The 20411-nt window shown below is 38.1% G+C and overlaps 1 protein-coding gene across 2 annotated transcripts in view; it reads right to left on the reverse strand.

Moving 5' to 3' along the window:
* Positions 1-20411, reverse strand: part of MAEA (macrophage erythroblast attacher, E3 ubiquitin ligase) — a 51557-nt gene that overhangs the window by 14991 nt on the left and 16155 nt on the right. For both annotated transcript variants that reach the window (XM_035547155.2, XM_035547161.2), the window contains exons 2-4: positions 19052-19234; positions 15241-15444; positions 1088-1210 (exon numbers count right to left, since the gene is read on the reverse strand). In XM_035547155.2, the coding sequence (XP_035403048.1) occupies positions 1088-1210; positions 15241-15444; positions 19052-19234 (510 nt within the window). The remainder of the gene's footprint in view (positions 1-1087; positions 1211-15240; positions 15445-19051; positions 19235-20411) is intronic.

The raw sequence follows: 20411 nt of genomic DNA on the forward strand, positions 1-20411 counted from the left end.
CTTACATTTTTAAATATCTAAGAATAGGGCTTGCAGAAATATATATTTTTTTTTCCAAGAAGAGGGATGGGGAAGATTTTTCCTTCCTTGTTTGTTGAAGATCGGTGATGAAAAAATAGGACATTCAGATTTTTATTTCTTATATTGCTTAGCATATTAAGATTATAATTTATTTTTTTTTCCCCCAGCAGCATAATTATGCAATTATTCTGGTTTCCTTTAATGGTTTCCATAACAAGATCATCACTTTCTTTAGAGTAATCACTGGCCATTTTCATTTCGTGTCCCATCTTCAGTTCATTCTCATTTTGGCACCCCTGAGTGACACAGAACGTCACTCTTTGCTTACCTTTAACTGCACTTAAACATTTTTGGTTAAAGAAAGCGCTTAGTTTTAAAAAAAGACATCTCTGAAGGAGGCAGGGGTTTTGGTTAGTATAGTTATAAAACACATTTCTGCAAGCCCCATAAACGATTACAGGATATTGTAAAATGCAGAATTTAAGGGATAAGGAAGTTTAAACCTACTGCAGGGATGAATATACAGCATGTTCAGGTTACAGTATTCAATGGCAGACAACATAGTGCACTTATTCCTTGATTAGACTTCTATTTTTCAAGAAACTTCAATTTCTTACAGGTTATTTCTTTACTCAAGGTGTTGTGTGTGTTTTTTTTTTTTTTTTAATGTATACACTTCAAAAATACTAAGACAAATCTGTATTAGATTTCTTTCAGTGAGAAGCTTCAGGACATATGTTTACTGATTCATCTCACTCTTAAAATACCTTCATATATAAACTAGGAACTGTATTCTCAGCAGGATGCAAAAAGAGCTATACACACACACAGGCTCACATGCATCAAGACACTAAGCACATTTGCTTTCAGGTTTGGCATTCAAGTGAGCTAGTTTAGCGCCAGTAAACCTACACCTTAAAAGGTGGATTTTGTACTTACTGTCCTTACTTTTATACAAGGCCTCACTCAAGACCTATAATTTAAACCGAATTGACCGCATCAAATACCCAAGTAGTTTAGAAAACCACTACTTAAGCAAAACATTAACAACACTACATTTTCATACCTTCATTTTCCTGAGCCTGGATTTGTTATCGTGACACCAAGCCAAGCAAGTCATAGTCTCTTGTCTTTCCAATGACTCTTCCACTTCTTTAGCAGTCAAAAACATCTCAATATTTACTAAGTCCTTCAAAAGCAAAGCAAAAGGAAAGTAGGGCTTGTTAAATTGTACTGATACTTTACACAGCAGTCCATGCAACAGAACCCAAAGACAGAGATACAAAAGACATTGTTCTAGAGACCTCTTTTTTAGGACAATACTTTCCTAAAAAAGTACAGATCTCCCAGGTTATCAAATATTTTTTTTCCCATGTATTTTTTCTTAAAAAAAACTTAGATGTTTCCAAATGATATGAACGAGGCTCATTCTGAATTGGCACCGCCAGAAGTTATTTCCGAGCTGCACAAACACATCATGCTGTGACAGTTCATACTTTGCTGCAGAAAATACACTGTGGGATACCATAATTCAATACACAAACAGTAATCCAGTACTAAAATATTTGATTAGCACACACTTCAGTTTTGAATAAGTTCATTTTTATGTAGACTTCACAGCAAAGTGCTGAAAATTATACAACTGAAATGCTAAGTGACAAACATTGTAGGAGCTGCAGTGAACTAAACCACTCAGAAATAGGTGGCATTTTCAGCTGTTAGGACAGCTGAAAATACTTAGTCTAAGACCTTCCCATGACAAAGATAAAGAAACAGAAGCAGCAAACTTACCACATTCACATTTTGCTTTTAATTAGCCAATTTTTCCCTTTAAATAACCCTATTATTAGGGAAACACACCACATTGCACTAGGTTTGTCAGAATGCTTATTTACAGAAGTGTAGACATGCTCCATGTGTTTGTAAATCACAGCGTAAGTGGTTAAAAATAGACTTTTCCTAAGGTTTTTCTCTCATATGACTTTAAAAAACAAAATATTAAGGGTAGTTTACATGCAACTACATTTTACAAAATGTATGATGACAGCACTATATCATCAGAAGAATAAAGGGTATCACGCAGCTCTAGCGCTATCAGATCCAGATACGTCAGACCGAAGTCAGACCCCAACTAGCTGCGAGTTTGCAGAATTAATATAATTTTGCTTTTTGATAGTTTGAAGCACTTCCAATTATATTCTCAGGTTAAAAAAGTGCATTGTTCCCCTGTGCCTGATAATATGACCACCTAAAAACCTCTTGCCCATGTAATTCATCTGTGTACGTAATTTGATATATGATGCCACCACATTCATTATCTTGTCTACATATTTTTCCATACAGCTCTGAATGGAAAGACGATTCAAGTTAAAAATAACATCTTCATACACCTCCCCACACTTATTTGTGCTATATGCATCCCCTTAAGGAGCAGCATTGGATTTTACACTAAATTAAAACAAAAACATTTTCATCTACTTTTTTTTTTTTTAAAAAAAAGATCTGGATATGCTATGCAGACGATAAATCACTGGTTTGTTAATAAATCACTGATCTGTTAGCCTTTCATAGCTTAAGCTTCATCAAAAAAACAGTTTTATTTATTTTTTTAAGAAGCATATGGGCAGCATTTTAGGTCAATGAGCTAGTGAGAGAATCCCAACTGAATGCATTTATGAATGAGGTGTTAGTATGGCAATCCTCAGCTATGAGACGAAAAGACTGTAGTTGCTGCTGAGGCAGAAAAAAAATCCCTTGTAAGCAGGAAGAATTCCTACGTTCCTTTTGCAAATTCAAAATAAATAGGTTCTATTTGGTACAGAAATGCTAATTAGACTTGTGTTTGCCAAAAGAAGTCAAAGCTTGGCAGTCATCTCCATTAAATAGACAGTATGTATCCAGAAAACAGAGGAGAACATTTTTAATTAAAAGATTTCCTTTCAGAACTACAATCACATTTGAATTGCACCAATAAACAGATTTTTCTTCTCTGCTGACTAAATAGAAAGTTAGGGAACAATCTCAAAAAGGCATTAAGAAGTCCATCTGTAGGGAAAGAAACAGCTCATGCAGTTGATAACAAGTAGTTAACCCTTAATCATGCAGATTGATAGTAGGAAATACTAGGATACAATCGTGTAATAAACCTTCGAAAAAACCCGCACATGCTCTTGTGACTTGTGTTTTTGGGTTTTGCTTTCTTTCGTTATTTTTAATCTGATCACAATTCCCTGTTTTGGTTGTGCCTACTCTTCATGCTTCCCCACAGTGTATTTCATTAGCTAGGACTAAGGAAATGGAAGAAATGAGTATCAAGAGCATTTGACTTCATTAGAAACAGCACAGCTCTTCCACGCCGGTCAGTACCACACTCTTTGGAGAACTCCTTGCGTCCCACATCATGTACAGATGAGTACATCTACCCATCATCCTGTGCTCTGCTCCATTTACATACATATAGCTTTTGAAACATCACTGCTTTTTTAAGTTGCAAGTGCCTACAGGGAGGGAGGCTACCAGCCCTATGATGCTGCACAGAACTCCAATAATTAAGGTATGAAACACTCTGAAGAATGAGGAGTCCTTTACTCTGATTATTACTACCTATACCCCTGGCCAACATAAAAGCTACAGCCCTACATTGCATTTCTATTTTCTTTTCCTTTGTAAGAACATCCCAAGCATGTATGTGCACGTCCCCTCCTTGGAGGGCATCTTGGGCTCCGATCACTGCAAGCAGGAGATGATCGGGGTTCAGCTCGGAGCTTCTCACTCCTCGTTTCTCTGCTGAGCAGTGCCCTATTTTCAGGAGACTCCAACACCTGCCCTGTCCGGAGGGACAGGCTGCAGCAAACACTTGTTAGTTACTGGATATCAAACGGCCACCACTGGAAGCATCTACTGAAGCTTTTTCTCCACGGAGGGGCTGTTTAGAATTAAGCTCACATCAGCTGGAGGACAAACCTGCAGGAAGCCAGGCTCCACAAGTTCAAGAAGTCATTGAGTAACTGCCTTGGGATGGAAAATAATCACCAATTTCAACACCAGTTTCAGGCATCAAAACTGAGTGGAACATGAAAGCGGGCTCAGTTTCATGAATTCACATGGCTGTACTAGAAAAAAGTGATTCACAAAAATACAGTGAACGGTATATGAAGAATAACAGCTGTGAAGTGAAACGGTGCATACAAAAGGTAGTACGATAATTTGTTTTTAACCGGTGGCTATTTTCACTTCACATAAATTTGAAATTAAAACCAGCTATATGCCTATAACAAAGTTGTGAACCAAGTAAGAAACTAGTAACCACGTATTGAAGTGTGGACTACTTTTAATTTAAACCTAAATAAGGTTTCTAACGTTAAAAGTCCTATAGTGAATTAGAATTCAGTAATAAATTGGAAATAAAACAGTAGTTACACATACTTAGAGGAATTAAGTACATACAAAAAAGCAGTCGTGCTAAGAATAATGAAAGCCTATCAACCCTGTTCCTCTTCTGCAGGACTTGTGCAACTGCTAACAACATGCTCTAGTATTTGAGCAAAATTCCTTTACTCCAGAAGACCTTAAGCAAACTTTATTCACCTTACGGTGAACTACCTGCATCTCAGTAGTCAAAGTAGGACAAAGTTCAACAGCAATCACTCCATCCAGGAGTCTTCTTTTACTGACACAAAAGTGACCTCTTCAAACATGGCAATGCAGGAGCTCCCCTGGGATGTCTTTAGAAAGCTCTGACTTTCTATTCAAAGATCAGCCCAGATGCAGAAACCTTCATCCGTTTTTTAGAATGGGAACTTGTTTATCCTCATAAAAGTGAGCCATCTTTACATTGTAACCGCACACTGAGCACATTAAAGCTTTATAATTAAATTACAAGTTACACATTAGTTCCACAGTCATAACTAAAAGATAGCAACGTTTGTTTCATAGCAAGTAAAATTCTGAACTTCCCTACAATTTTTTGAGAAGCCAGCAATGATTTTCTCTCCAATATGTAAGACTGTTTTGATAAACTCATTCCCAAGTATAAAAACCAAACTCTTCAATAGTTTCAGATCTAGATGCACGGCTTCAAGTTTGCCAAGAAAACTACTCATACATTTCAGCACCAAATATCTCAAAACATCAACTTTGCAGCTGTTCTTATGCCAAAAACAGATTTAAAAAAGAACAACATTTTTCTGGTAGCAAGACAGCTTTTGCTCAAAGGTTCTGTAGTGTTTATATAAGGGTTTTAGTTTATTTAACAAATTTTAAGATTTGGAGCACTCAGGTCAACAGTTATTTATCTCCACTGGTCTCTGCTCCATGCATGAGATGAAGTCATTTATTTTATTTAATCTCCAGCCACAAGTCCAGAAAACTGTCAGGAAAAATGTGTGATAAAGTCTCTTATAATTCACATGAACGTTTATAGGTTTTGGAAAAAAAAAAAAAAAAAAAGAGAAAAACACATATGAACTATGGTCATTTCACAAGGCTCAAAACCAAACAAAGTACTAATTTATAATAAACAATACTTTACGTTCTCAAATCGCCCTACAAACTGTCCCTCAAAATAAGATAATTCACCTAAAGAGTTAGGCTTATGACAAGATTGAAAAAAAAAAGACTTGATTCAGGTAGAAAAAGGTAGCATTTTGTAGAAAGGAAGTTTAACTTAGTGTAAAAAAGCCAACAACAGTTATTAAATAGGCTATTTGTATAAGACAGGTGAATAATAATATCATATGATAATGTTTTTACATTTTTTGAACATGCAAATTGTTTTTTTAATTGCTTGCTAGCATCAATGCAAAGTTGAAAACAGGCCAGGATGCCTCAAGCAATCAGGGGCTTGATGCCAAGCGTTAATAAGATTGACTACAGATACTACATGCATAAGAGCACCATTCTCATATTAATTTTTTGCTGATGCACTTAAGCATCCAGTAGTACAGTAAACATTCATATAAACTATTTGTGTATGAAGTACATTAAACACTTGGATCACTCTAAAACAACAGCTTTAAAAAAGCTGCGTTAATCTTTCAGCGACTGCTCACACACTGAACTACAAAGCCCCAACTTGCAACCTAACCTCCCTTAGAATTGAGGATGCAGTTAGCTATGAAACAGATACAAGTCAAATAATGAACAGTTACAAACAAAATGGTTGCATTAGTCTTCCATATTTGTACACTAATTTGTTAAATTTTCCTCTGTGATGAGTACAGAGCAAATCCAGGGATTACCTAGATGCCATGATTACTGTTGCACAACTTGGGAAGAAGGCAAACAGCTACAAAGGCAGACAACAAGGACCACCTGGGGAAGAAGGAGGTTAGTGTATTTCTGCAACAGGGAATCAGTGAAAACCACGTCAGCCATCAGAAGTAGGGAGACTAGAACAGCCCACAGTGGTGCTGCCTACTCGGAAACGCGTGTGGAAAGAAAAAGTGAATTTCAGGGATAAAATGGGACAGCACAATAGGCTTTGATGGCAGTAAGATGAATTGATTATGGTCTCCATTCCTTTGTCCCTGGTCTCTCGTCCCCAGTAAGTCTGCTAGTTACAAGAACCGATCCTTCAAAGTAAATGTCATTTTTACATAGTCTGAATTGAGATAGAAGGGAGAAAAATAATAAACAATGCTATAGGTGGTAACAAAACAGCAACATCACAGTTAATGAAGTTCATTTAAAAACGAGGCAAATTAACATTAAGAGGCCTCCTTACTCTCTGCTCATAAAATAATGCTGTCTGAAGTTCATTAAGCTACTATTAAGTGTTATAATGCTACACATTAACATCACTACAGAAAAAATAAACACAGTAATTGATGGAATGTCCCACTCAAAAGCCAGCTGCAGAACTAGTTGTTTGAAAGAAGCAAGGCGACGGCCAAACCACAGATTCAACAGACAAGCCAGAAAAGTTTGTCCGCAAAGTAAACACAGTACTCCTTGCTGTACATAGTCAAACCTTCACATGAGAGCATCTTCTGTGACCTCTGTACAGCACAGAGCTTTGAATCTTACCTGGTTATTTTTGACAGGCCCCAGTAACTTACCCCGACTGATTATCGGTTTTTGGCACAAAGAGATGCTGCTACTTCTTCTGGCAAGTGGTTCTAAGAATTAAATCCTGTTCTAACCTTTTGTCTTATTCCAGTTTTTTTTTTTTTTTTTTTTTTTACGACTTCTGATTCCAAGTACTGTTTTTTCCCTAGATTCACTAGTTTAAGCCCTGTGCATTATGACTTTTGCTCCTGTACCCAGCAATTCTCTCAACAAGCCAGTCCCACACCCACATGTCGCATTTTTCAATCATCATCTCCCTCCAATTTTTTCCAACAGCTTTACTACGATGTAGTCACCAAAATGCACACATTCTGGTACTGACTGCTGCAGGGCCAAATAAAGAGAAGTGTTTTATCTGCCTACTTTTTGCATCCTGTACTCCTGTCTCAGCAACTTCTGCAGCTCAGCAAATAGCTGCACTTTACCCAGCAGTACACAATAACAAGTGTCTACACCAGGGTACTGCAACAAAGCCTCCAGAGCTTTTAAGATGCATCAGTGGGCAGGAAAAAGCCTCTGGTCACAGCTTTACTTTGTCTGTTTTCTGTAGTAGGCTCTTGTGGTAGAGGAAAGAAGACTAATCCTTTGCCAGGTGAGCATGAGCCCTGCAGCTCTTGTCCAAGCAGGATCAGTCTGTACCAGCAGCTATGAATTTTCTGACAAATAATGAACTCCTGTCACTGGAACAGTAATAGGAGAAAGCGTGACACGTAGAGTAACATCTGCATTTTTAAGGAAATGTCTGACAGGAAGAATGTACAATGAGAGAAGTCTAACACACCTAGACAATCTCCATTTGATAACTTGACAAAATTTCAATTCAAGATCTTGAATGACAGTACATTGTGCTAGCCTTTCAGACTAAGTATTTTGTACTAAAATAGCTGCTAGATATACTTACAATTAACTAACCCATCTTTTGTCTAAAAGATGACTAAAAAAACAGACACTCAGCATCACCGCATACTGCACATTGCTGGCTTTGAAGTGTCAAATGATTTGTAATGAGAAAGTTTGTTATTTTGGATCGATCTCGCCTATTTCACATTTACATAATTCTAATTCCCACAGATGCTTGAGACAAACAGCAGATGTAAGGCTGTGCAGGAATTACAGCACTTTGAAATTCAGATGAACACACCCAAACACTCATTATATCAATCTACTGAAAGTTGCTATGCCTACACTAAAAACATTTAAAGGAGCTTCTGAGTTGCTCATAGCCTAGTACTTTAAGGTAACATCCTGGCCAGTTCAGCGACTCTTTTACAGGTAGCAGTCCCAAATCTCCCTAGTGTGGAGTTGTAGGACAGGGACACAATAACTGGCTTCAGACAAAGCCATTTAATGGCTTTTGCCATTCTGCATTTAGAAATTCAGGTTGTCTATGTCCTGCATGACAGTGAAACAAATAATATGTGCAAGTATTATGCTGACTTTTATTTACCTATTTAAAATGAAAGCGTTATGAATATAAACTTGTTTTGATGAATTAATACATACTCATGAGTTTGCCTACAAGCCATTCCTGAACTACATACCTTAAGGATTTCTAAGGGTGCAGCTGTATCAACTTCGAACTTCAACATCATACAGCCTCCTCCATTCAAACTTTGGTATTCCTAAACACTGCTACAGTGAGACATACATATAAATCACATCATTATTACTGATATCCATCCTACTCCAGTAGAAAGTTTACTGATTCAATGTTTTTGAACTGTATTATGTCTCTTATTTGTTGTGACTATTTCTGACTTGAATTTCACTCTTACTTTACCTAACCATATAAATTAAATGGGAACAGGCATTTCAGGCTTTTGGGGAGAAGACTGGTAGAAAAGCAACTGTACCAAACAGCATTTACTTCTTAACTGCATATATACTATCAGTCTATGGCAATACTCCGTTCTCCTCATTCAGAAAGTGGAAGGCAGCTTTAGCAGTGCAAGGAGGCCCAAGGGAGCAGAGATCAGCCTCCAGAAGAACAGACAGGTTACCTGCACATTGCTCCTGGTGTGTACATCTGCCTGCAGTTCGCTGCCCACAGCATGATGCCTTTATCCTGCTCGTGAGCAAGAACACCAGCTATTCATGGTCAAATATGCAACTGTCAGACCAGAGGTGCAGACAATTGGTTTCTTAAATATGAAACGCCCTTTAAAAATTCAGATAGCTCTAAATTCAACACCATCTGCTCTTTGTCAACAACCAGAAGGCGAGCTTCAAAGCCCTAAACAAACCTAAGCACCTATCACATTTTGGCCAGAAAAGTATTGTTGGAGAGCGTTCACTTTTGAGTGAATATTATACTTTCTTATTAAAAGAAGTGCATGCCATTTTAAGTGGTGTTTTTTTTTTTTTTTTTAAAAAAAAAAGTCACCAGTAGGAAGATCAAGTTACTCAGTGAAAGGTTGATTTCACAAGTTGGAGCAAAACCTGATGCTGAAGCTGCGTAACACACACAAATCATTTAACAGATCTTCAACTGAGACTTCAGAAGACAATTTCACAGTTTTGAGGACCTTTTTTAAAAATAAAGTGAGGAGAGAGTCTTTAGCTTTAGGGTGGGGGAAAGGAACAGTGGGATACTTCATGAAGAGATCAGGTACTTGGTCAAGAGCCATGCAACTTGACTGGAAAAATACAAGTTTCTCTTATTCCAAAGGACATCAAAATAAGCTTTCATGACTTGCCTTAACCAAATTAGATGATGGAACACCTGAGTTTGCTGCAGGCATCTTTCCAAATATTCGGAATTGGTTAATCCATTCAAAGTTGTTTCTAAATAATTAAAACCAAAGCTGTATCTATGCACAGAAAGGAGGAAAAACTGGACTAAAATGGAGAGAAGAAAGAACAGAGGATAATCAGCTTTTTGATACAGCAAGTGCTGTCATTTATGCTTATCAAAATCTAATTTAAAAAAATATTTGCTAAACCAATTTGAAAGATAAAGTGTTTTAAGAACGGCTTTCACAATGTCTACTCTGCTTTGATATTCTACAGGAGATAACAGTGACCAAAAATTAGTAAGTTCTGCAGGAGAAGGAACACATTGAAAAAGAGAGACAGTGAAGAGCTGAATCTCCACTTCAAGAAAATTGGCATCTCCTGTTGTTAATTAGTTTAACACTACTTTAAACATCAAGAAGCCTTTCTAACACAGGCCAACATTTACAACAGTCACAAAACTTTTGAAGTCAGTGACATACTCAGCTTTTTTTCCAATAATTCTCAAAAGCAAAAAGCACACTGGTATTAATGCAAATGGGTAGTCAAGTGTCTTTGAAGGATCACGCACCTACTTAATCACTGATTTAAGACCACCAATTTACAAAACTGATTGGCATGTATAATCTATAAAGCAAGGTCATGTTAAATACTTTTAAGCCATTAAAAAGTTATTTCAAATTAAGTGCTCTCTTATACCTCCAACTTTACAGTGCCACTGCTCCACCAAGACATACACTCTGAGGTGCAGTAGCTCTTCTGTCCATCAGTTTAAAAATTTTTGAATTGTTTGCTCCCTGACCTAACACAGATACTTGGTTTAAATTTATATAATTTCACCAAAAAAATGTGATTGTACAACTTGCACAATATGTGCATTAAGGCAAGGACATTTATTCTAGTATAATAAACTAAGCAAAGACAGAAAGAGGATTTACAGCACATGATAAGAGACTGGTAGCTTCAGAATCTAGATTTGTTTTCAGTGGTATTGGCACAATCACTACTGTTATTACATTATCAGCGAACATCACGATCATTTTTTCCCCTACCCTATTGAAAAAGCATCCAATTTAAAAGACAACCACCCCAAAGAACACAAACCAAAAGGTTACATACCTAACTTAACCATAAAGCTTACCCTACAAACAGCAACCAACTTCCTACTGGGACACCACGTTTCTAAAACTAGATTTGCCTACCAAATAATGGCACAGAAATACAATAGCATTTAATGTAGCAGAACATGGAATAGCAAAGTAAGTTAATAGACAACCAGCTAGCTGAACATATGAATCTGCAAATTAAAATATGCATTTTTATATTGGTGTTGCACTGCAAGGTCACAATAGAGTCAAAATAAGATCATTATAAAGTGTAACAAGCTGATACTGATGAGCTTCATTTATATGCAATAAAAAACCACCCTTAACATCTAGTTTGTATCTTCAAACCAAACCATTTTTCACATCATTAGTGAGCCAGAAGACATCAAGAAAAAACCTGCACTAGAATCCCTTCCCCCCCGTATTTATTTTGGCACAAGCGTGACATTTCTGTCCTTGACTGTCAGCTCTCTTATTTTGATCCTCAGATTTTGGTTTACTTTCCCAAGCAGCGTTACTGTTCCTTAAAGACGTAACTCACACCGTGCATGTTAGTTTATTTCTGTAGTAACATATAACATTATACTTTATATATGCTGCACACCAAAACTTATTTCTACCTGGAACTAGTTAATGGTGGTATTTACACCTCCTTATGATTTTCACAGAGCACTCCTTTCCATAGCTGTTTGCTTCCTAGCTTATAACCATAACTCTTAAGTGCTTATCTTCCATGACAAGAACTCAAGAATATCATTCTTATTAAGATACTTAATTTGGAAAGCGGACTAGAATTTGCCTTAGCTCATCAATAATTATTAATATTGGACACCATGGTGCATAGTGAATCTCCACACAAACTGTCTGTTGCTATTTATTAGTAAATATATGACTGATTGTATAGTTTGCTACTGGCCACTGAGGCAGAATAACTTCTGAACTGTTTCCACCCATGAAGTACCTTGGCAGCTCTGCAGGTCTCTTAGCATTCAGAAGCCATGCAAGGAACTTAAAACACGCAGGCTGAAACTTGTTCCCAAGACTGGTCTAACAGCTACTGAGAGATGCTGCTTAATGTAGGATCCACCAGCTGCAACTGAAAGGGGGAAAGTTCTTTCCTTCAGCCTTTCAAAACAGTGCCAGTGTTTTCAGCCATTTGGCCTGCAATCATAGAAACAATCCCAGAATGGTCAAAGTTGGAATTTCTGGAAGTTTTGTCCAATTCCCTTGCTCAAAGTAGGGTTGACAGAAGCGATTACTCAGGACTGTGCCCAGGCCAGTCTGGTCTTGAACATCTCCAAGGACAGAGAGACTCCACACCCCAGCACGTCTGCTGGGGAGCCCAGAACTAGATGCAGGACACCAGATGGGTCTAACCAGTGTTAGAGAGGATGGAGCACCACTCTTGCACACCTGCTGACATGCTCATCCCAATGCAGCCCCGAGTGCTCTTGACTCTTCTTTGCCACAAGGGTGCATTGCTTGGTTACGTTCATTTGTCCACCAGCCTCACCTCTCGTTCCCTTCCTTTTCTTCAAAGCTGTCTTCCAGTCAGTCAGCCCTCAGCATGTTCTGGTGTCTGGAGTTATTCTTCCCTAGGTGCAGGGCTCTTGCTTCCCTTTGCTGAACTTCATGAGGTTCCCATTTGCTCGTTTCTCCAGCCATTTGAGGTGCCTCTGAGGGCACCACAACCCTCTGCTGTATCAGTCACACACCCTGGTTTTTACCACCTGCAGACTTCCTGAAGACGCCCTGTTCCACCAGCTAGGTCATTAACAATGATGTTGAACAGGTCTGGATCAAGTAGTGACTGGGCTACAACACTCATGACTGGCCTCCAGCTGGACTTTTTTCCCCCTTCCACAAAAACAAAAGGTTTGTTCCTCCCCCAGCTCCTCCACAATCCTTTGATCCTAAGTATTGTGCTAAAAGGACCTACCTTCATCGACTTCTAACAGTTCAGGATTTGAGGAAACTTAAGTGCTGCCTCTCAGAACGTGCAAAAAAAACAAAAAGTCAAGCACAAAGCTGAACTTTCAGAAAAGAAGAAATGTTGCTCTTAATTATGCAGATTTTGTGGTCCCTTTTCCAAGTTCCTGCTTAGGGTACAGAACCTACTCAGTGGAAACAAGATTGTCTTGATATATCAAAAAAATCAGGTAATAGATGTAACCAGATTCACTACACAGACATGCAATCCTGAAGCCTGCAGTGGTAGAGACATTTATCAAAATTACAGTTAAGACTACAGTAAACAGAAAGATATTACTTCGGATGAAGGAAAAATACCATGGTATTTTGTAATCTCCACAGCAGAGCTGCATTATTAAGCATTAGAGAGCGATTCAATGCTCATATCCTTCAGCAACGGAGGAACAAAGAACAGGGAAGTTGTCTGTTACTAAACCCATAACACCACAAATTCTGTGCGACTATCAGGTCTCATTATCCTACTGCTGTACATCACCGTACAGTAAGAGAGACAGAGCAGTGTTGAGACTGAGGGAAGCCTATCCTCAGTTAGCCAAAAAGTAAACTCAAATGTTGCCTAAAACTCCTGGTTTTAGCAAGCTGGAAGAAATACGGTCTCGCTGCATTCAACATGCGCAACTAAACTGTTTTATGCTTTGATGTTATGCAAATACAAATACTTCAGCTTGGAGGCAGAAGTTAAATAAGCTTATTTAATACATTCAAAACAAAAACAAAAGCTCCTATTCAAGAGTGAGAAGTTACAAGGCTCCACAAGTGCACTGCTTTGTACCACAGCCTTGCAGTGTATCACAATAGACTTCCATGTGCGTATCTAAACCAGAGCTAAGCATTACTTAGTCAAGCATAATAGAACTTACAATAAAAGTGAAAAAATATTTCCATAGTGCTTTTTCAGCACAACTAGTAAGTATGACAGCATGGTGATTCAGCAGGAGAGGAGCTCCTGCCAAAACAGAGGGAGACATCTACCAAAAGCGGAAGAGCTGCTGACCGGTCATCTGCAATTACTGGATCCCTGAATAACCGTCTCACCCTGTTGTATTGATTCACATGCATGGGTTATCTTCAGTGAGGCATAGCAAACTCTTCAGTGAGTATAAGCAAGATTATTTCCTACCAACAGTCTGTAATTCATTTTTTTCCCTTCTCCCTTGCATTCCATGTCTATCTGATGCTTCCTCATTGGAATTTACCAACATCACTGCAGCTTGAACAGAATCAGAGTGGTAAGGCAGCCAGGGAACAAGAGGGACATGCAACAGATAATGGTCCTTGTGTAAGACAAAGAACAGATCCTTACACTGTGATTTGACACCAGGAACTACAATCCCTTCAAGTTTCTCTGAGCTAGTTGAGGTGTTCAGCTATGTCACCTGAGAAAGGCAAAGTACGTAACTCAGAATACCACTACCGCAACTCTATCACCACAAAAGCTGGATTTTAACCAGATGAGGTGGACGTCTTCTGAAATCAGGAACATCAAAAGAACTTAAGATTCAAGAATCACTAAGGATCAAATAGCAAATGCTACCTAAAAATTAACAAAACGTCTCTAAATAAACAGCAAGTTGTTAAAAGCATAAGTTTTAATGTCGTTGTGACTGTCAGAACACAACAGCATGGATTCATCACTGCATAAAGAAGCTACATCAAGGCATGCGAACTCCAAACTATTATTGAACAACATAGTTCAAATACTGCATAGGCATTTATGGGATAAAAGCAGCACCAACTAGATACCAAATGAAAAGGAAAATGATAACCATGGAATTCTGGATGTTGAAATAAACTAAACAGCATAAATGTAAGACATACTGGTACTAATAAATCCAAGTTACATCAAGATTTATTTTCCAAAGTGTAAGTCAGCTTTCCTCTCAATGTATTAAATAGTAGGATGATACAATAAAACAGTTGTTCCTGCAACCAGCATATGTCATCCTACTTAATCCGCTCACCTACACAAGTCATCTGAATGTAGCTAGACAGATGGGAAGCTCCACCAACTGCTTAGTCAGCAGCCTAAAGGACTTTAACAAGAAATTCACCGTGACATTTGAGAAGAATTTTAAATTTTTAAAGGGCAAGGAGTTTGTCCAGAAGCATTTCATTTGTGACTAAAACTTATGCCTTCAATTTTGGCTTATTAAACACAAAAGTACAATTTATGTGAAAGAGAACACACGCAGGCCTAAACAGACCAACATTAATGATAAAGGCATTCTTATACATAAAAAAGATGCTATAGAGCTAAAGTAGCTAGTTTCACCTTTACTACCATTTTGTTTTTCCTAAGTTAGTGCACATTGCTACCAACCTCAATACCACTTTGTCTTGCTAGCTTTACAGCCGTGTTGTAGTAGCCACAGCGTAAAAGATGTTCCACCATCATACGATCCATACGTTTCTTCTTCCACATGTTTGCAGCCGCTGGCTGGTCACTACTATGTTCTTTCAGATGCTCAATCCTACGTTTGCAAAGTTTTGCACTCTCATCTTCAGCCTGGATTGACTCAACTGCCTAAAAAGAAATAATTAAACAGGAACAAATCAGAGATACATTTTTTTCATTTGTTTTTAAATAAAAAAATAAATAGGGATTATTTGTAAGCATTCTTTATGTACTGCACAGTTACTACCAACAGTGTTTGTCATTTAGAAAGACATTTCCCATGCTAACAGGGAGGTTTCAGCATGACTGGCCCAGTTTTGAGACACTCTTGCATATTAATAACCAGCAGTTTTTGCATAACACAATTACTTATGAGCATATGCACTTCTAACCAACATTTTTTTCTGATTAACATTCAGTTGGTCTGAAAAAGGCAAGATACCAACTACAGCAGAAACTGCTGGAATGCCTTGCAAAGACATCCATGGAGGTTCACAGTTGTCTTGTCTAAACAACTAGAACTCATGAATTTCCACCTCTAACCTATGCATGGCTTCTTCCTCAAGCAGCTGTCCTACTGAATTAGTTCTGCTGGGGAGTGACGCAGAGTAAACCACATTACTTCTAATACACTGGAGCCATTTTAATCAGTCCCTGTAATAATGAAAATTATATAAACATTTGGCCTTTTAGCACCTTTAATTCAAAGGTCTTAGAGTAATTTTTCTAATCAGCTTTGTTAAACCTGGACTGTTTTACTTACCTCTGCCACTCTGGAACATGGATCTACTGTTACTTACTTCGGAGAAATAAATAAATCCAGCGGAAAAACAGTTGGACTCGATCTATTGAGAATAGTTTCAGTTGGAAGGCACCTCTTCTTCTAACTTTTTTTTATTTAAAAATCTACATATTGGCATGCCTAGTGCAAAACACGTACAACAATATTCCCATAACTTTTTTTTGGTTAAGAAAACAAATACTGTGGTCATACTTGTTCTCCTTTAACCTTAAAGCTACATGGTTGATTAGTTATGCTGCAAATTTTACCAGGCAATTTTATTACAGCTGTATTTGTAGTTTAAAGCTAGCTGACTCCATACATAGCACGTGAGAGCTGTGAGCCACATCTGACAACACAACGCAAGAATGCTCGCAGTACTTCTGTGCCTCTAAGGTAAAAGCAAACCAGAAGACGGAGCCTTACTGCCTTTCCCATCTGTGATATATCACCAGCAGTGCAGCTTCACGTTGGGTTACCTGACTCATGGCGACTCTAAACTTGTGTTTGAATACCTGCATGGCTCTGACAATGGAAAAAAAAGTAGGTTTGTCAATCAGGCACAGACTAAAAAAAGTAGATAGCTTTTGGCAGCCCACACTGCACTCCATACTGACATGGCTCCCTTCTCAGTACTGCAGCTATTCAGGCTGCAGCATCATCCTCGGATAACACCTGCAGCCCCAGAAGTACAGGCTGATTCTAATTGCTTTTACCACATATGTTCATTTACAGACTTCCTATGGAAGAGTTAATATATGAAAAGCAAGCTGAAATAAAAACCTGTGCAAGAAAATCCTGCCAAGCATTTGCCCCCATTAAGCCTGCCTCTGATCTGGCCCTTCATATAAAATTCAACATCTAACCCCCTAATCACTGTACAAGATGTTTCACTGTAATTCATATACATTTCTGTAGGCTGAGTTATTTTTATTACTAAATTTAGCTTTATTTTGTAACATATGGTTTGGAGATCAGTATTTTGTTTAAGTTATAAACTGAGTCTTTTCCTACTCAGCAAGCAAACACTAACTCGGGCCAAAACACACTCTCACTTTTATCTCTGCGGTGTTATCAGATGTGAAGACAACCACAAGAATTATTCTCAACACAAATAGGAGAATTCAAGGCATCCTTCTCATTCCAAAGGGTTTTCTTTATATGGTTTTGTACCTGTATTTATATTCCTCCCCCCTTTGTCCCTTTAATGCATTCAGAAAGGACACAGATCCTCTTCAAAATTCTCTGCAGCAAGTCTATGTGGAATTGCCCTGCTGGACATTAATAGAACTTGAGGGAACAAGCCTATTAAAAAGGATACAGAAGGGAAAACACAAAGGCCTAGGTTTCCTCAGGATCATTTTCAGAACCCAGGAAACCTGCTGTGCTGAAAAGCTCAAAGGGAGAGTAAGGTGTTAAATAAAGGGCTCATCTACGTCTACTGCAGTCATCTCAGCAGTTCCTCAGATCGTTGCCTAAACACAGGAGGAAACAGAGATCCCACTTGGGTCCAGACACTAAAGAAAACAATCATTTTGCTCTGGACAGATTACAGAGAAGACAGAGTAAAGAATCTGGAGCAGAGGCAAGACCTTTGTATTTCAGAAATTTTTACTGTTAAACAGATTTACTTATTTTTTGCCCATTCTCCTTTCTGAGAAGATACAAGATTCCCCACAGTCTTTCAGACAGCTGAAAACAAGTGAGCAATTACACTAAAATGAAGCCTTACACCCAAAACATCCAACAATGTCTTCAGACACACCCTTGCAGTCAGCAAAGATTTAACAAGTAAATAACTTACTCCTCCACATCATTACTGTACACCTACAAGTAAAATCTAACACCTCAGAAACAGCAGTAATTTCTTTTTGTAAGTAACAGACAAGTGGAAAAAAAACCTCTGAGTCTCACAACCCAAAGACGAAAACAGCGATTAGATTTATGAAGTCTTTTGCAGACCAGGTTTTCAGTGTCTAAGTAACCTGTTCAAGCAGAAAACCCCAAAATCAACATACACGACAGTGTTTTTATGTCACAAACCTCCAAGGTATTTTGACGCTTCACTTAATAGTCTCAAGATTTATATCTGTTGGTTATTTCATTTAAGTTTTAATGAAATGCCTCTGCTACCACTTGTTTTGTCTATTTATTTTTGGAGAAGCACTACTCGAACGCCTGGCAAGAGAGCTATTTTCATTCTTCTGCAAGATTCATTTCAAGTAAGTTTTCTGATGAATTTCAGCATGAATAATATTCCCATCAAAAATAGAGATGCCCTATACTATATTTTGTTTTTAACTCATTCTTAGAAAGATGCTTTAAAGGCATGGAAGTTCAGACGCATTTCAGACAAGTGTTCCAAGTTTAACCGCTCACAGTTACCTTGCTAAAAATTAAAACGCTTTTAATATTACCTAGGAACCTTCCAACCTGCAAGTTAACTGTCTACAAAAAGTGTTCAAGTAACAAATCCAGAACAACTTGCACTTTTTTCTGCAAAGAACCCTCAGCATCACAAGCAATTATCTCCACTGGGGTTTACATGTTTTCTAGAGTTATCTCCTACCTTGTTCTCCTCAAGCAAGGAACTAAAGCAACCACACAAACATTCCCATTAAATGAGCAGGAATTGATATATATCTATTTATTTTGCTGCCATTTCTTTTCTGAGGGTAGAGAAATTCATTTTCAGGACTGCAAACACATCAATTTTACCTCTCAGGGTTGTTTTTTTTCTTCCTCCTATTCAGTCATGAACACTAAGACATTTCATAAGCACAGTGAAGCAAGATTCAGCACGTTCTGATGTTCTGCCATGCATTTTAAGGCCTTTGTTTACAGTGCCATTAATACCTATACCTTGAAAACCAAATTTAAGCAAACAGCATTGCAGAAAAACACTTCTGTTAACTCTGTAAAGACAAAACAAGAACGAGGTACAACACCACTTACCTTTCGTTTCAGAACACTGAGTTTTTCAACTACTCCATCCAGGAGACTAACAACTGAGTCCACGGCAGGACAACTGCTCAGCGTCTTCTCCAGCTCTGCCACAACCATCGTAACGTGACTTGTCTCTCGATCGATGTTTTTCTGTGCGGCTCGAAACCGTTTGTTCAGCGTTTCATATGGCACCTGAAGGAGCAAAACCACGTCATTAGAATTTCTGTATTAAAGGAAAGGTCTTCTAGAGTTTAGAGAAGCGGATGATTTTATTTGATGCATTTAGAAAAACACCTAGGTTCCAGGACACTGGAGGTCACGAGCTGAACTTGAGTTCCCATATCAAAGCCCTTATTTAAGCTCTCTCAGCAAGGAGACTTCAAAGATTCAAAGGCACTTCAAAGATTATGAAGAACAGTGACAGGAAATAAAAGCTTGTAGATTCTTTTCTGATACCAATTTCACCTATCCTGGCTTGACTTTAGCAAGCACTGAGAAAAACAGATCAGGGAGAACACAAAGCAAAGGCAAACCTGTATTTAAAGGAAAGCTACAACTAAACTACAAGAGATCACCCTTCAAAACATGATTTTGAAGTGCAACTTTCTTTACTGCAGGAGTTGAGAAAACAAAAATTATGTATAAAGGAAAGCATGCGTTATGCATGTTGACTTCTGACAAAGTTATACATAGTATACCAATAGTAACTCGGGAAATTTAATAGGTATCCTACTTGCTTCTTTCCACAAAGTACTACTTTTATTATTAGCTCTTGTATTACCATAACCGTAAGAGGAATTTCAGGCAAGTTTCCTCTCGGTGAAAAAGCCCACGCTGTATGATGAAGTTTGATAAATCCCCTTAAAATTCCATCCTTGGCTTAGAGACAAACTGCTCTTGGAGGTCCCCCATCCTTTATTTGTCCTACACCTTTCCGAAGCAGCCACGCTGAAGCTGCTACTGATGGCCATTACAGACACATATGGGAGTAGCCTACAGCCTGGTCAAATTTCAGGCTATTAAAGATTTGGACAAAGCTTACAAAGTTAAGCTGCTCCCAGCACGTTGCTTCCATGACAGCACCAGGACTGGAGACATGAAGCTGTTACTTCAGAGCTCCAACGGCAACAGGAGTTTCAAAACTAAACATTCCAGCACCCCATACATAATTCATCTCTATCTTTTCTTGAAAAAAAAAAAAAAAAAAAAGTCCAGGAGAAGTTCTTTCAGGTAGTTACTATAGCCTTGATTGCTTTTCCATTGATCAAAGGCGTAATTTAGCGAAGAACCAGATTAGATAGTGAGGGGAAAGCAGGAAATGCAAATCAGCGTTGTGGTTGGTACATACCATGTATATGTTTGATTACAA

This window comes from Cygnus atratus, chromosome 4 (assembly GCF_013377495.2).
Source record: "Cygnus atratus isolate AKBS03 ecotype Queensland, Australia chromosome 4, CAtr_DNAZoo_HiC_assembly, whole genome shotgun sequence".
Taxonomy (NCBI): domain Eukaryota; kingdom Metazoa; phylum Chordata; class Aves; order Anseriformes; family Anatidae; genus Cygnus; species Cygnus atratus.